The sequence below is a fragment of the Trichosurus vulpecula genome, chromosome 8, assembly GCF_011100635.1.
Source record: "Trichosurus vulpecula isolate mTriVul1 chromosome 8, mTriVul1.pri, whole genome shotgun sequence".
Classification (NCBI taxonomy): domain Eukaryota; kingdom Metazoa; phylum Chordata; class Mammalia; order Diprotodontia; family Phalangeridae; genus Trichosurus; species Trichosurus vulpecula.
The window spans coordinates 52,086,681-52,098,836 of record NC_050580.1 but is presented as its reverse complement, the minus strand read 5'-3'; the positions used below and the strand labels follow the sequence as shown (position 1 = coordinate 52,098,836).

At 50.2% G+C, this 12,156-nt stretch overlaps 1 protein-coding gene across 4 annotated transcripts in view; it reads left to right on the top strand.

Annotated features, from left to right (window-relative positions):
- Window positions 1-11,541, top strand: part of MAN2C1 (mannosidase alpha class 2C member 1) — a 35,222-nt gene extending 23,681 nt beyond the window's left edge. For 2 of the 4 annotated variants that reach the window (XM_036737019.1, XM_036737018.1), the window contains 17 exons: window positions 101-217; window positions 747-842; window positions 1,012-1,157; window positions 1,561-1,684; window positions 3,212-3,333; window positions 3,575-3,660; window positions 5,093-5,266; window positions 5,602-5,684; window positions 7,844-7,938; window positions 8,574-8,678; window positions 8,770-8,926; window positions 9,103-9,246; window positions 9,395-9,504; window positions 9,749-9,828; window positions 10,232-10,377; window positions 10,680-10,789; window positions 10,844-11,541. In XM_036737019.1, coding sequence (XP_036592914.1) covers window positions 101-217; window positions 747-842; window positions 1,012-1,157; window positions 1,561-1,684; window positions 3,212-3,333; window positions 3,575-3,660; window positions 5,093-5,266; window positions 5,602-5,684; window positions 7,844-7,938; window positions 8,574-8,678; window positions 8,770-8,926; window positions 9,103-9,246; window positions 9,395-9,504; window positions 9,749-9,828; window positions 10,232-10,377; window positions 10,680-10,789; window positions 10,844-10,997 — 2,049 coding nt within the window. In that variant the 3' untranslated portion in view covers window positions 10,998-11,541. The remainder of the gene's footprint in view (window positions 1-100; window positions 218-746; window positions 843-1,011; window positions 1,158-1,560; window positions 1,685-3,211; window positions 3,334-3,574; window positions 3,661-5,092; window positions 5,267-5,601; window positions 5,685-7,843; window positions 7,939-8,573; window positions 8,679-8,769; window positions 8,927-9,102; window positions 9,247-9,394; window positions 9,505-9,748; window positions 9,829-10,231; window positions 10,378-10,679; window positions 10,790-10,843) is intronic. The other 2 variants (XM_036737020.1, XM_036737017.1) reach the window with 2 other exon arrangements.
- The last annotated feature ends 615 nt before the right edge of the window (window positions 11,542-12,156 follow it).

Here is a 12,156-nt window from a genome sequence, read left to right as displayed (position 1 = left end):
GACGTGCTGGGAATAGGAGAGCAGTGACCCTCTTGGGTAGTGAGAGGAAGGGGTTTGATTCTGGTCTTGACAGAAACTAACAAACTCTTGTTCTTCACAGTTCTGGCTTCCAGACACATTTGGATATTCGGCCCAACTCCCCCAGATCATGCGTGGCTGTGGCATCCAGCGCTTCCTGACTCAGAAACTGAGCTGGAACTTGGTGAACTCCTTCCCTGTTAGTGAGAAAGACTTTGGGCGGGGGCGGTGTGCACTGTGACTCCCAGAGAATCCAGGGGATCAAGCTGGGCTAGCTGTTGTTTCTGGTGAATACAAGGGTCAGCTCAGTCATCACAGAACCTTAACTCAGAGCTGAAAGAAATCTCCTTCAAGAAATCATCTAGCACCAGCCCCCCCAGTCCCACCCCCCACACGCAGGGAGGTAAGCATTTGCTGATGAGGAGGCGGGTCCAGAGGCAAAGTGTCAGAGCCAGGACTCCAGCTTGTAGTCCTCGTAGTGCACTGCCTCTAGGCTTCTCCTCCCTCCAAGGCTGATTACCCCCACTGGGCTCAGCTGAGGGTGGCTATGACCCAGCAGAATATCCTTGCATGCTCCCTAGGCCCTGACCTTTCTTCCTGCCTTGCCTTAAGAGTTCTTAGCCACCTACACCAAGGCCAGAACCCATAAGGCCAATCTTTCACCCATCCTCTATATTCTCTGCACTGATTTACCCCTCCCTATTTGTCTCCCTACTCTGTCCTGACAGCATCATACCTTCTTCTGGAAAGGAATTGATGGTTCCCGGGTATTGGCCCACTTTCCTCCTGGTGATTCTTATGGGATGGAAGGCCGTGTAGAAGAGGTGAGCCTGGGAATATGGATATAGGGAATGAGGAGGACAGTACAAACCTCCTGGTTCTCCTGATGTTTGGGTGGGAAAAGGGGATAGTGGACTGGCTTTTCAGGGTATCTCTGTCCCTGGGCTAGGCTTGGGTGTGATGTGTTTGGGTAGGTGTGATGACTTCTTCCAGGTGCTGAAAACCATGAACAACAACAAAGAGAAGGGGAGGGTGAACCACAGTGCCTTCCTCTATGGATTTGGAGATGGGGGTGGTGGCCCCACCCAGGCCATGCTAGACCGGCTGGAACGAATGAAGGATACAGATGGACTGCCCAGGTTGGAGACCCTGTTCCCTGCCCTTCTCTCCCCTTTCCTCTTGGCACTCTCAAGGCTTTTGACCTCAGAATCCTGGTGGAGGAATCAAATAGAGCAGATCACATCTTGGCTTTGAGAAAGGCTGAGAACCCAACCAAGGGAAAAAACTTGTTCCAGAAACATTATGACTAGAATCCCACTTGGGTGAAATGGAGATTATGGACCTTTGCTTGGCTGGGGTGGGTGGAGTGAGAGCTACTCTGAAATGGGACACATACTTACTGGTTGACTTGTCCTTGCCTAGTGGGAGGGAGCTGGACAAGATGAGCCCCTTCAGATCTCTTCCAGGTAGAGACTTCATGAAGCTGCTGGGGCCCAGGCACTTGCTTCTCTCACAGCCGTCCATTTTGTCATCTTTCCACAGGGTGTATTTCTCTACCCCAGAACGGTTTTTCTCATTACTGGAGAGGGACACGGGGCAGCTTTGCACTTGGGTAGGGGAATTGTTCCTGGAACTTCACAACGGCACCTATACCACCCATGCCCAAGTAAGCCATTTCTAGCAAAAGGTGGGGGAACTTAGAGAGAAATCCTTCCTTCACCCTGTTTCTCTATCTTTAGGGAACTCACAATCTAATTGGGGGAACAAGAGGGAAAGAACATTATAAGACAGTGTAGAATCAAGCATTGGACTTTGTTGTTAGGCTTCAAATATGTAGAAATTGAGAGGAGATGAAATCAGTGTGGCCTCAAAGGGCTGGTCATGTGAGACTTCCTTGAGGAAGCAAGACATGATTTGGGCACTGAAAAGGGAGCAGGGTTTGGACAGGAGATGAGCAGAAAAGGCATTCTGGGTGGGCAAGGGACATTAGGAAAGGCACAGAGGCAGAAATCACTGACAGTCAGCAAGCATCTGTTAAGAGCTGAGCATGTGCCAGGCACCATACTAAGCAATGAGGACAGAGAAAGGGCAAAGACCAACTCCTGCCCTCAAGGAACTTATGGGTAATGAGGGGACAGCATGTCTGGGAGGACCAGAAGAGGCCTGCGGAAGGCAGGACTGAGGGGAGTCTGAGAGGTGGAGGTTGAGAGGGAAATCGTTCCAGCCTTGGGGAGCAGCCAGTGCTGCGGTGGTGAGAGGAAAGTCGGCCTAGGACATGGACAGCTGGCCTCAGGTCCTGCATCTGAAGCCCACCTACTGCCTGCCCCTGAGCAGTTGGCTGAACCTCTCCAGGTCCCACTTTCCTCATGTGGACTCCCAGGTCCCTTCCAACTCCAACCCTGTGATCTTTTGAGAGCGAGGCTTGTGTTCAGGGAACAGCTAGTAGGTCAGTGGGGCTAGATCATAGAGTTCTTGAAGAAGAATAGACTCTCAAAAGATTGGAAAGATAGGAAGGGGGTTAGCTTGTGAAATAGACATGGTGTATGTAAGGAAATGTGAGGGAAGGCCATATGTCAAGGACAGTGCAAAGTCAAGTTTTATAAGTCTTTTGTTCCTCTAATCTTCAAAAGGTTTGTGATATAATTATTGTACATATTCCTTCTATTTCTTAGTAAATAGTTTTCATGATTTGTTGTAACCAAAACCCATTCATTTTCTGAGGTCTAAGCCTTCTGATGATGAGCCTTTCCAAACTTAAAACTGTCACATCATGTCTAGGTCACAATGAGACATCAGAGTCAGACTTAAAAGGGAAAGGGTGGGTGTATATCATAGAATTATAGAGTTAAAGTCTGTAAACTATGGCCATGAGGGAGATAAGACTGGAAAGGTCTGTATGGCTAGATCATAGATGCTAAGGAGTTCAGATCTGATCCTGTGTGAGTAATGAAACTTTGAAGTTTTTTGAGCAGTGGAATATTCCTTAGGAAGATGGTATGCAGAATTGATTGGAGTGAGGAAAGACTAGAGGCAGAGAGAAGGAGAGAAGCAATCCAGGTGGGAGACGAGGATTCAGGTCTGGTGTGACATAGGGTACAAGTGCAAGAGAGACCTGGAGCAGAGACTGCAGCCCAGGGCTAGTCCACAAACCCCAAAGGTTTCCTTGGCCTTCTGACTCACTTTCCCCATTCAGATCAAGAAGGAGAACCGAGACTGTGAACAGATCCTGCATGATGTGGAGCTCTTGAGCAGCCTGGCCTTGGCGCGCACTGAAACATTCCAGTATCCTTCTGCTGAATTACAGCACCTTTGGAGGTAAAATGGTCTCCCTTTGGTGCCTTTCCCTAGGTGAGGCCAGGATCCAAATGCGGTCTGCCTGAGGGCCCATCTTGCTCCCCTGGCATAGCATATTCCCCTTTCTTTTGGCTCTCCCTAAGAGATCATTTGAGAACCACCATGTTCCTGTACAAAATTTTATCAACCTCATCTGACTGGTATGGCTTCCACTCTCCTGCTCTCAGATGGACTGACCTCCTTTCTCCTCTAACGTCCACAGGCTTTTGCTTCTAAACCAGTTCCATGATGTGCTTCCTGGGAGCTGTATCCAGCAGGTAGTGGATGATGCGATGAAGTACTACAGAGGTGAGAAAGGGGAGAGGCAACAGCAGCTGCACATATCCATCTCCCCACCCAAGAGCCTGCTGGCTCTCCCATTTCTAGCCCCAATTTCCCCAGCTGTTATGTAGAGGTAATAATGCATCAGGAAGATGAGTATGGAGTTGGGATGCAGAATGGGTCGGAGTGGGGAGAGACTGGAGGCAGGGAGAGCGGCATCCAGCTCTGGCCACCTCTCAGGGCTCGTGTGAAGATTTCCAAATGGGAAGTACCTTTGACATCAGAATTGACTCTTCCTCTTATTCGCTCTGGGAACTTAGGCAAGGGCCTTCCTCACTCCGAGACTTTGTTTCCTCACTTATAAAATGAGACAGCTGAACCAGATGGTAGATATCAAAGGTCACTTCCAGATCCAGCAATCTGAGGTACTTCATTTTTCATGGGCAGACCTGTTATTGGAGGGCAAGCAGAGACTCAAAGGTCATCATAATTTGTCTACTTTCACCTGTGAAATTGTCAGAGTACCAAGTGTTAGAAAGACAGGACAGACTAGGAGAGGAAGAGCTCTCCAGAACTTGTGAAGGACAGGAAAAATCTGGATGTGGGTGGAATGACTTCAGTATTAGCCCACCTGGAATGGGAGACTGGACCAACTGCCCTTAGTTCAGCACATAGCAAGTGCCCAGCCTTGGTGGTGGGAAGGTAGGAAGAGAAGCTCTGGAGACTACCCTCAATGATCACAGGCTAATTTAGGAGAGAAGGTAGGCTGTAGGAGTTCAGAGGATGATGACAGCAGTCTGGGTTCAAGTGGTCAGGTGGACACGAGGCCTAGGCTGGCCCTTGAAAAAGGGTGGGATTTGCATATAGGGAAAGTCAGGAAGGTCAGTCTAGTTGCAGTTTTTTGTGTCTTGGACCTGATGAAGCCTGTGGACCCCTTCTCAGAATCATGTTTTTGAATGTGTAAAAAAAGACATAGGATCACAAAGGAAACCAGTTTAGCAAAATGTTTAAAAAACAGGCTCATAGACCCACGGTGAAGAGCCCATGCATCAGAGGGGAAAATGTGAGCAAAGGCTGAGAAAAGGGAGAAGCGAGGTGCTCTTTGAAGGTCCTGAGGGTCTCCTCGGGCCAAAGCAAAGCATCCCAGCCAAGAAGCCTGGGGGTTAAGCCTGGAGAAGCTTATGAAGAGCAGGCTGAGGATTCTGGGTTCTGTGGGCACTGAAGGTTGTGATAGTAGCTTTTATATAATGGAATGGTAGGGATGGGAGCAGAAGAGAAAAAGGAAAGATCAGCTGGGCTGGGCTGTTTTGAGACAGCTTCCTTAAAGGGGTGCTATGGAACTGAGCCCCCAAACTCCTTCACGGGCCCAGCTTTAGATTCTGTGAATGCCTTCCTGGCCCATTTCCTGTCGTTTGCCAGACATGATGCAGATGTCATTCTCTGCCTCCATTCTCCACAGAGATTCGAAGCACTGGCTCCCGCCTTCTGAAAGCTGCAGTTAGGTCTCTGTGTGGAGGAGAGCCAGGCCTTCGAGATCTGAGCCCACTACGCAACTTCCTCATCTTCAACACACTGTCCTGGGAGCGCACAGAGGTGGTGGCTCTGCCAGCAGCCAATGGCGCCGAAAACCTGGGTACATAGACGCTGTCCCTGACATCCCCGTCTTGGGAGGGAAGAGCCCTCATGTCCTGGAGTTAGGGCTCCACCCTTGGGAGCCTCCATTCTGATGGAAGAGGCACAGATTCAAGGAATAGATGAGAGTAAATAACACCAGAGAGCAGTCAAGCCTGCACATGGTATCAGGAGAGAAAGCCTTTCCTCTTCCCAGTGGTCATCCTCTGTCCTACCTGGCCCCTGAATTCAGCCCCAGCTTGGGGGTCCTGGCCCTAAATTAGGTATGAGGACAGTGATGGACAGAGAAGGGTCTCTAGAAGCACTAACTATTTTCCGTTCCCTCCCCGAGTCCAGTCCTGGTGACGGTGCCTAGTATGGGTTACACCCTCGCCCCATCTCCTGCCCTGCCTCCTCATGCTGTCAGAGTGGTGCAGGAGGTGAGTAACTCCCTGGAACTGGAGGTGAGAATGGGGGGGAGGGGGAGTCAGGAGTGCAGGCTGTCATCCTGTCTTGAGACCCAGTGTGGAGGGGTCTCTTGCTCAGGTGTGAAGGAAGCGATTGGGCAGTCACATCTTCTGGATCTTTCTGGATCTGGACACCCAAGTCTATCCTCTATCCCTGATCCCAGTCACTGATGAAGTGTTGAGTGGCATAGGACCATGGACACATCTCTGGGGCACTCCACCAGAGATTTTCCTCTGAGTCAACTTTAACAGACATTTATTGTGTGCAAAAACAAAAAGCCCCTGTCCTTGGGGAACCTACATTCCACCGGTGAGGAGGCTACATCGTGTACACAGATAAGTACAACACAGGCTAGTTTGAGGAGGGACAGAGCACTGGCTAGCACAAAGCCGAGAAGGTGCCCCCAAAGGTGGGGGACTGGCTTGGAGCTGTCAGGCCAGAAAGTAGATGGAGCCAGACTGTGGAGAACCTTGAATGCCAGGCCAAGGGGTGCAATGGGGAAACTCTGAAGGAAAGTGCTTGCTCAGGGGAGTCACAGATTCAGCTCAACCAATTGTGTTCAGTGCTCCATGCTAAGCACCAGAGATACCAGGAAACAAAACGTGCCCCCAAGGAGCTTCTATTCGGCTGAGTTGGCCTTGAACTCTCCTAATGAACTACTCTTTGGATCTGATCATGCAGTCAGTTCACATCCACCCAACTGTATTGTCTTCTAGCCTATAGCTATACATTTGATCCATAGGCACAGCTTGAGAAACTTTATCGGGCTCTTTGCTGCATGGCACAGTGGAAAGAACACTGACTCTAATCAGTTTGAGAAGCTGGTTCAGATCCTCTCTGATGCTTACTACTTGTGTGACCTTGGACAGGTCACCAACTAGCTGTGCCTCAGTTTCCGCATCTGTAAAGTGAGGGGATGGACTAACTTGCTTCTGCTTCCCCGCACCACTGGATCTATGATCCTGTCAATCTTGTAAGAGGAACTGAACTCAGTGAAGCCTTAGATTTTGTCAGCATCACAAGTCAGACTCACTACAGTTTTTCACCTCCCTTTTTTTTGTTTTTTGGAATTTTCGGTGACATTTGCCCTTCTCCAGTCCTGTAGCATTGCTTTCATTGTTCACAGACTTTCAGAGGTCACTGCCAGTGGCTCAGTAATTACCTTTGCCGGTTTTTTCTTTACCCTAGGATGTTGTTCATCTGGGGTGGGTGACCTGAACTCATTGAGGGAAGCTAGAAGCTGTCTGACCCCTTTCTTGCTTGTAGTGGGCTTCCCTTTTCTGCTAACCACTTTTTTTCTAGTCTTTCTAGTCTAAAGATCATTTTCCTTGAAAGAAAAAAAAAACCAAGAGTAATATACGAGTCAACTAGTCCCTCCTTGTCATGGCCATCCATTACCAAGATGCTGTCCCCTGCAGGCTGGGCCTCATCCTTTTCTCATTCTCCTTTCCCTCCTAACATAGATTTTCTAAAACACCCTTCTTATCATCCTTGGTGTCAGCTTCTTCTGTCCTTTCTCCCTCCTGATACAATCCCATGATGGATCCTGCTTATCTCACATTGTTCCTCAGCCACTTGCCCTTCTTCCTTAGAGGGCTTTTGAAACCCATGTTGGTTGATGAGTTCCCTGTGCAGCCATATTGGTCTTTTTGAGGCAGCTACCTTTTTTCCTCTTCATTGGAACAATTTCTGCTGGTGTTTTCAGGATTTGACTGAAAAACTTTACGTGCCTTTTGGGTCAACTTGACCTACAAAAAATAGGCTTATTCTTTTGCTGAATTCTTTGAAACTTGACCTTATTTGTCCTACTACGGTGCACTCACACTATTGGCTGCCCTCTCCTTTTCTATCACGAACTCTAGGATGGACCGGTCATTTTATGGAATCGCAGAACCATGGTGGAAAAGGGCAGTTTCCCTTGTTGCTTCTTCACTGATACAGGTCACAATTTGATCCACTGCTTTTGGCACAGAGAGCCTTCCGGTTACAGTATCATGCCTCTGTGCTAGGTTCCCCTGTCTGTGGGTTTTCCCCAGGTTTCTCCCCATGTTTCTACTCCAGTTCCCATGATTTTTATGCCCCCACAACATCTTCATTTCTCTTTTCTCCTTCACCCTGCCCATCTGCACAGGCTGACGGCTCCGTGACGCTAGACAATGGCATTATCCGAGCGCATCTGGACTCCATGGGCCATTTAAACTCCTTGGTTTTGGTTTCGTCAGACAGGTACCTTTGGTTCTCCGTTTCCCTTTCTCTGGGGTGGCTGACTGTGCCTGTTGGGTCCCAACCTGGAGTTGGGCAGAGGCTGAAAAGCTCTGCCCCCACTTTCATCATTATGAACAAGAGAGTTTCTTACAGATTGGATCCCTGGGCCCCTTATCTCAGTGAGAAGGAGGAGCTAATCAGTTTTATTAATTTTATTAATAATAATAGGAAATTAAAATAGTATTGGAGAGAAGAGAGGAGGAGAAAGAGCCAGAATTTGCCTAGAGAAATCAGGGCATCAGAGGTCTCTCACTCCATCATTGCTAGCTCTGTGTGTACTTCAGTTTTTGTCCAACAGGGTACAGTGGCCCTTGGGGAAGCCCCCTCCTTTTTGAATCACATAGTGAAAAGACATTAGATTTTCAGGTATTGTGGAAAGAACACAGGCCTTGGAGTTAGCAAACCTGTGTGTAAGTCCTGGCTTTGCCACATAATACTCTGTGACCATGGACAGGTCCTTGTGAAGGTTGTGCTTGGGAAAACTTAAGGTCTGTAGAAATGAAGTCTCTCTTCCTCTCCTTCCCTGCACCTACCCTCCCACCCCTTATAGCCCTAGAGAGATATGGTGACTTATCCCTTCTTTCCGTTCTGTTCAGGGAAACCATCCCCCGAGGTGTTGTTGGCAACCAGTTTGTGATGTTTGATGACGTTCCCTTGTACTGGGATGCCTGGGATGTGATGGATTATCATCTGGAGACCCGGTAAGACATATTGTAGGACTTAGCACCCGCTCCCCCGTCCCTTCTCTGGAATCCTGCTCCTTGACCTGCTGTGACCCCCTGTCCCCTGCAGGAAGCCAGTCACCAAGCTCGACCAAGCCCTTGAGGTGGGGATTCCCGGAGGCCTTCGAGGCACTGTCCATTTCTCCCTGCAGCTCAGTAACAGAAGCATCCTGACACAAGAGATTGTGCTGGATGCTGCCTGTCCATATCTCCGGTTTCACACTGAGGTACTGATGGGGGTCCTTGGCTTGGGGACAGGGAGGCCCTCATCTCCGGCACCGAATCTTGGGCCCTGTCCACGAGCTCTTCCTGGTGGGAAGGAGAGCAAGCATTTCCCAGAGTGAGTCACAGAACTAAGGAGGCTCAGTTGTCTTCCCTCCCACCATCGCATGTTATTCCACAGGTGGACTGGTATGAGTCTCACAAGTTCTTAAAGGTGGAATTCCCTGTCTGGGCCCAGACCACCAGTGCCACCTACGAGATCCAGTTTGGCCATATACAGAGACCTACACATTATAATACCTCTTGGGACTGGGCTCGATTTGAGGTGGGTTGGGGAAGTGGAGGACTGGAGGAAGAATTAATTCAGGGTTTGGGGTTGGAAGGCAGGGGCATAGAGGCTGGGGAGAGGAGGGTGCTAGTAGCAGGGAGGGGAATGTAGGAGTGACTGGGGCCTGCCTTCCCTAACCCCCAAGGTGTGGGCCCATCGGTGGATGGACCTGTCAGAGCATGGCTTTGGGATGGCGCTTCTCAACAACAGCAAGTATGGGGGCTCTGTTCGGAACAACGTCCTCAGCCTCTCCCTGTAAGTCAGAGAGGGGAGAGCCAAAAGAGAGGGGCGGGGCAGGGGAGGGCTCTGTCCAGGCTCCTCCCCTAGTTCTGAGCCTCACTTTTTCTCTGGACAAAATTGGCATTTTCACGAAAGGCTACATGAGTGAGGAGTTGGGATCGGCCTCCTTCTCCCCTCTCTGGTGGGGGTAGGGAGGGGGTAGGAGGGTTCTTCGCTTTCGGGGAGTGATCCTCCAGCTGCCGTCTCCCCTTCTCCGTAGCTTACGGGCGCCCAAGTGCCCTGATGCCAGTGCAGACATGGGTCATCATCAGTTCACCTATGCAATAATGCCACACATGGGTGAGTGCCTAGGGATGAGATACGCTTCCTCTTTTCTCCCCATCCACGTGTCCTTAGGAGGGGCCTGATTCTAGATCTGACCCTACTATGTCATCTTGAACATTCAAGTCTCTTTTCTTTTTAAGGGCCCAGGTAGCCACACCTGCCCTGCCCAACCTCATAATAAAAAATGAGAGGAGGGGCAGGAAAACTCTTGGAAAATGATGTGTTCTATAGACATAAATGATTTAAATGGATTGAGGAGGAAAGGGTCTTACGGTGGGGTTGCAGTGCCTCCAAGCAGGGCCGAAAGCTGCTGGGCTTGTCCATTTGCTGACTGAGAGGGGCAGAGGATTCCCTGGCCTCCCCTCCCCACGTCAGGCTTCTGTGATTGCCATTCTTGGGGGCACATCTTATTCCATAGGAACATTCCAGGATTCTGGAGTCATCCAAGCTGCCTACAACCTCAACTTCCCCCTACATGTTATACCCGCTGGACCATCCCTCTACCGGACTTGGAGTGCTTTCTCAGTCTCATCATCAGCTGTGGTGCTAGAGACTGTTAAACAGGCAAGTACATGTTGCCCGAGTTCACTGTTTCCCCCTATCTCCAGGGGAAAAGGACCAAGGCGTCCAAGGTAAGGGGCTGGCCAGGAAGAATTTAATCCAGAGGAGAAAACTTTGGCTCCCCATTCCCCAGCCTCCCATCCTATCCCAGGCAACTGAGTTTGGAGTCAGGATTATAACCTTGGTTATGTCACCGTCCTACTCAGTCTCTGTTTCCCTGTCTTTGGGGCTCAGGGGGTTGCTCCTTAGCTTGGGGTCCCCGAGGAGTGGAATAGGCCTGGCCATCCTTCTCTCTCTTCCCCCAGGCAGAGGCTACAGCCCACCCTTGTGCTCTGGTACTGAGACTGTATGAGGCACACGGCAGCCACGTAGACTCGTGGCTCCAGACGTCACTCCCTGTGCAGGAAGCTGTCATGTAAGTGTACTGATCTGGGGGAGGATGGGAGACACCAAGATGAAATCCCTCAAGTGGCCTCATTTCCCTCCCTTCTTCCAGTTGTGATCTTCTGGAACGCCCTGACCATCGGCAGCGCTTGACCCTAGAGAGCTCCCGACTAAAGCTTTCCTTCTCCCCCTTCCAAGTGGTTTCTCTACTCCTTGTGTTGGCGTCCCCAATCCCCTGATCAAGAGATAGGACCAGCACCTTGGGCCTCATTACCCTGAAATTCCTGGCCCCAAGACCTCAAGCCAGTAGGAGCCCCCACCAGGATCCTGACCACTTCCATCTTAGTCCCATCCAAGCATCAAGCTCCCAAATCCCTGTCCTGATATGTTTGCTGCTGGGGGCATTACTGTTCCCCTGGGGCTCGGAGGGAAGCCAGACGTGCCCTCCTGTCTAGCTCCTGGGGCAGTGCCGCATCTCAGTAGCACAAACATCTGTGGAGGGATGGAGGAAATGGGATGGGCTGCAGCCCTGTGGAGTAAATCTACCTAGGGAGCTAGTGGCCCGACTCAGACTGTCCCCCTCTCAGCCTCTGGCCCTTCCTGAGGAATTCCAAGGAGCCATGGGTGAGAGCTCATCTCAGCCCCTACCACATCTCAAAGGCATGCCCTTGTCTCTTTTGGCCTTTCCTTCCTGTACCTGACCTTGGCCCTAGTAGCTGGTTTCTGATATACTGGATAGTAGACACATTTCAATCGACCCAATAAACATTTTCATTAGCCAGCCCCATTTCCATTTCTCTTGGCTCTCTCTCTAGCTCGGTAATCTCCCTTAAGCCTCGTGGCCTATCCTCAGGAGTCCAGGCCACTTTGTTGGGAAAGACTGTGTTCCCCAGGATGCCTGTGAGCATGTCCCTTCTTGCCCCCTTTATGTCAAAGTAAATGGAGATTTCTTTCCAGGTTCAGCCTCTGCCCAGGGGCCTCTAGTTCAGGTGTCCTGTAACCCATAGACCTAGACAGAAGCATTAAGGGAGTAGTGGACAGAACTAGAAAATGACATTTAGTAATCTTAGGATCCTAGAATGTTAGAATCAGAGGAGGGCCTTCAAGACCAAGTCTGCCCCTGGGGGAGGCAAAGATAGAGACTTTGGGGAAAAGTGACCACTCCATCTATGGACTTGTAGAGCAGAGGAAGACCTCATCAGGATGGCCTGAGGTGCCCCTTAGACTGTGGGAGAGCAGATTTTAAAGGGTTCTGAAAAAGGCTATGTAGGCTTGCCTCTGAGGGATAAGGTCTCAAAAGTGAAATTCTGAGGACAGAAAGAAGCAGTTCTGAAGAGCAGAGTTGTCTAAAAAGGCCCCCAGGGAGGCCCACAGCACTAGATGCACGGAAGGTGGCAG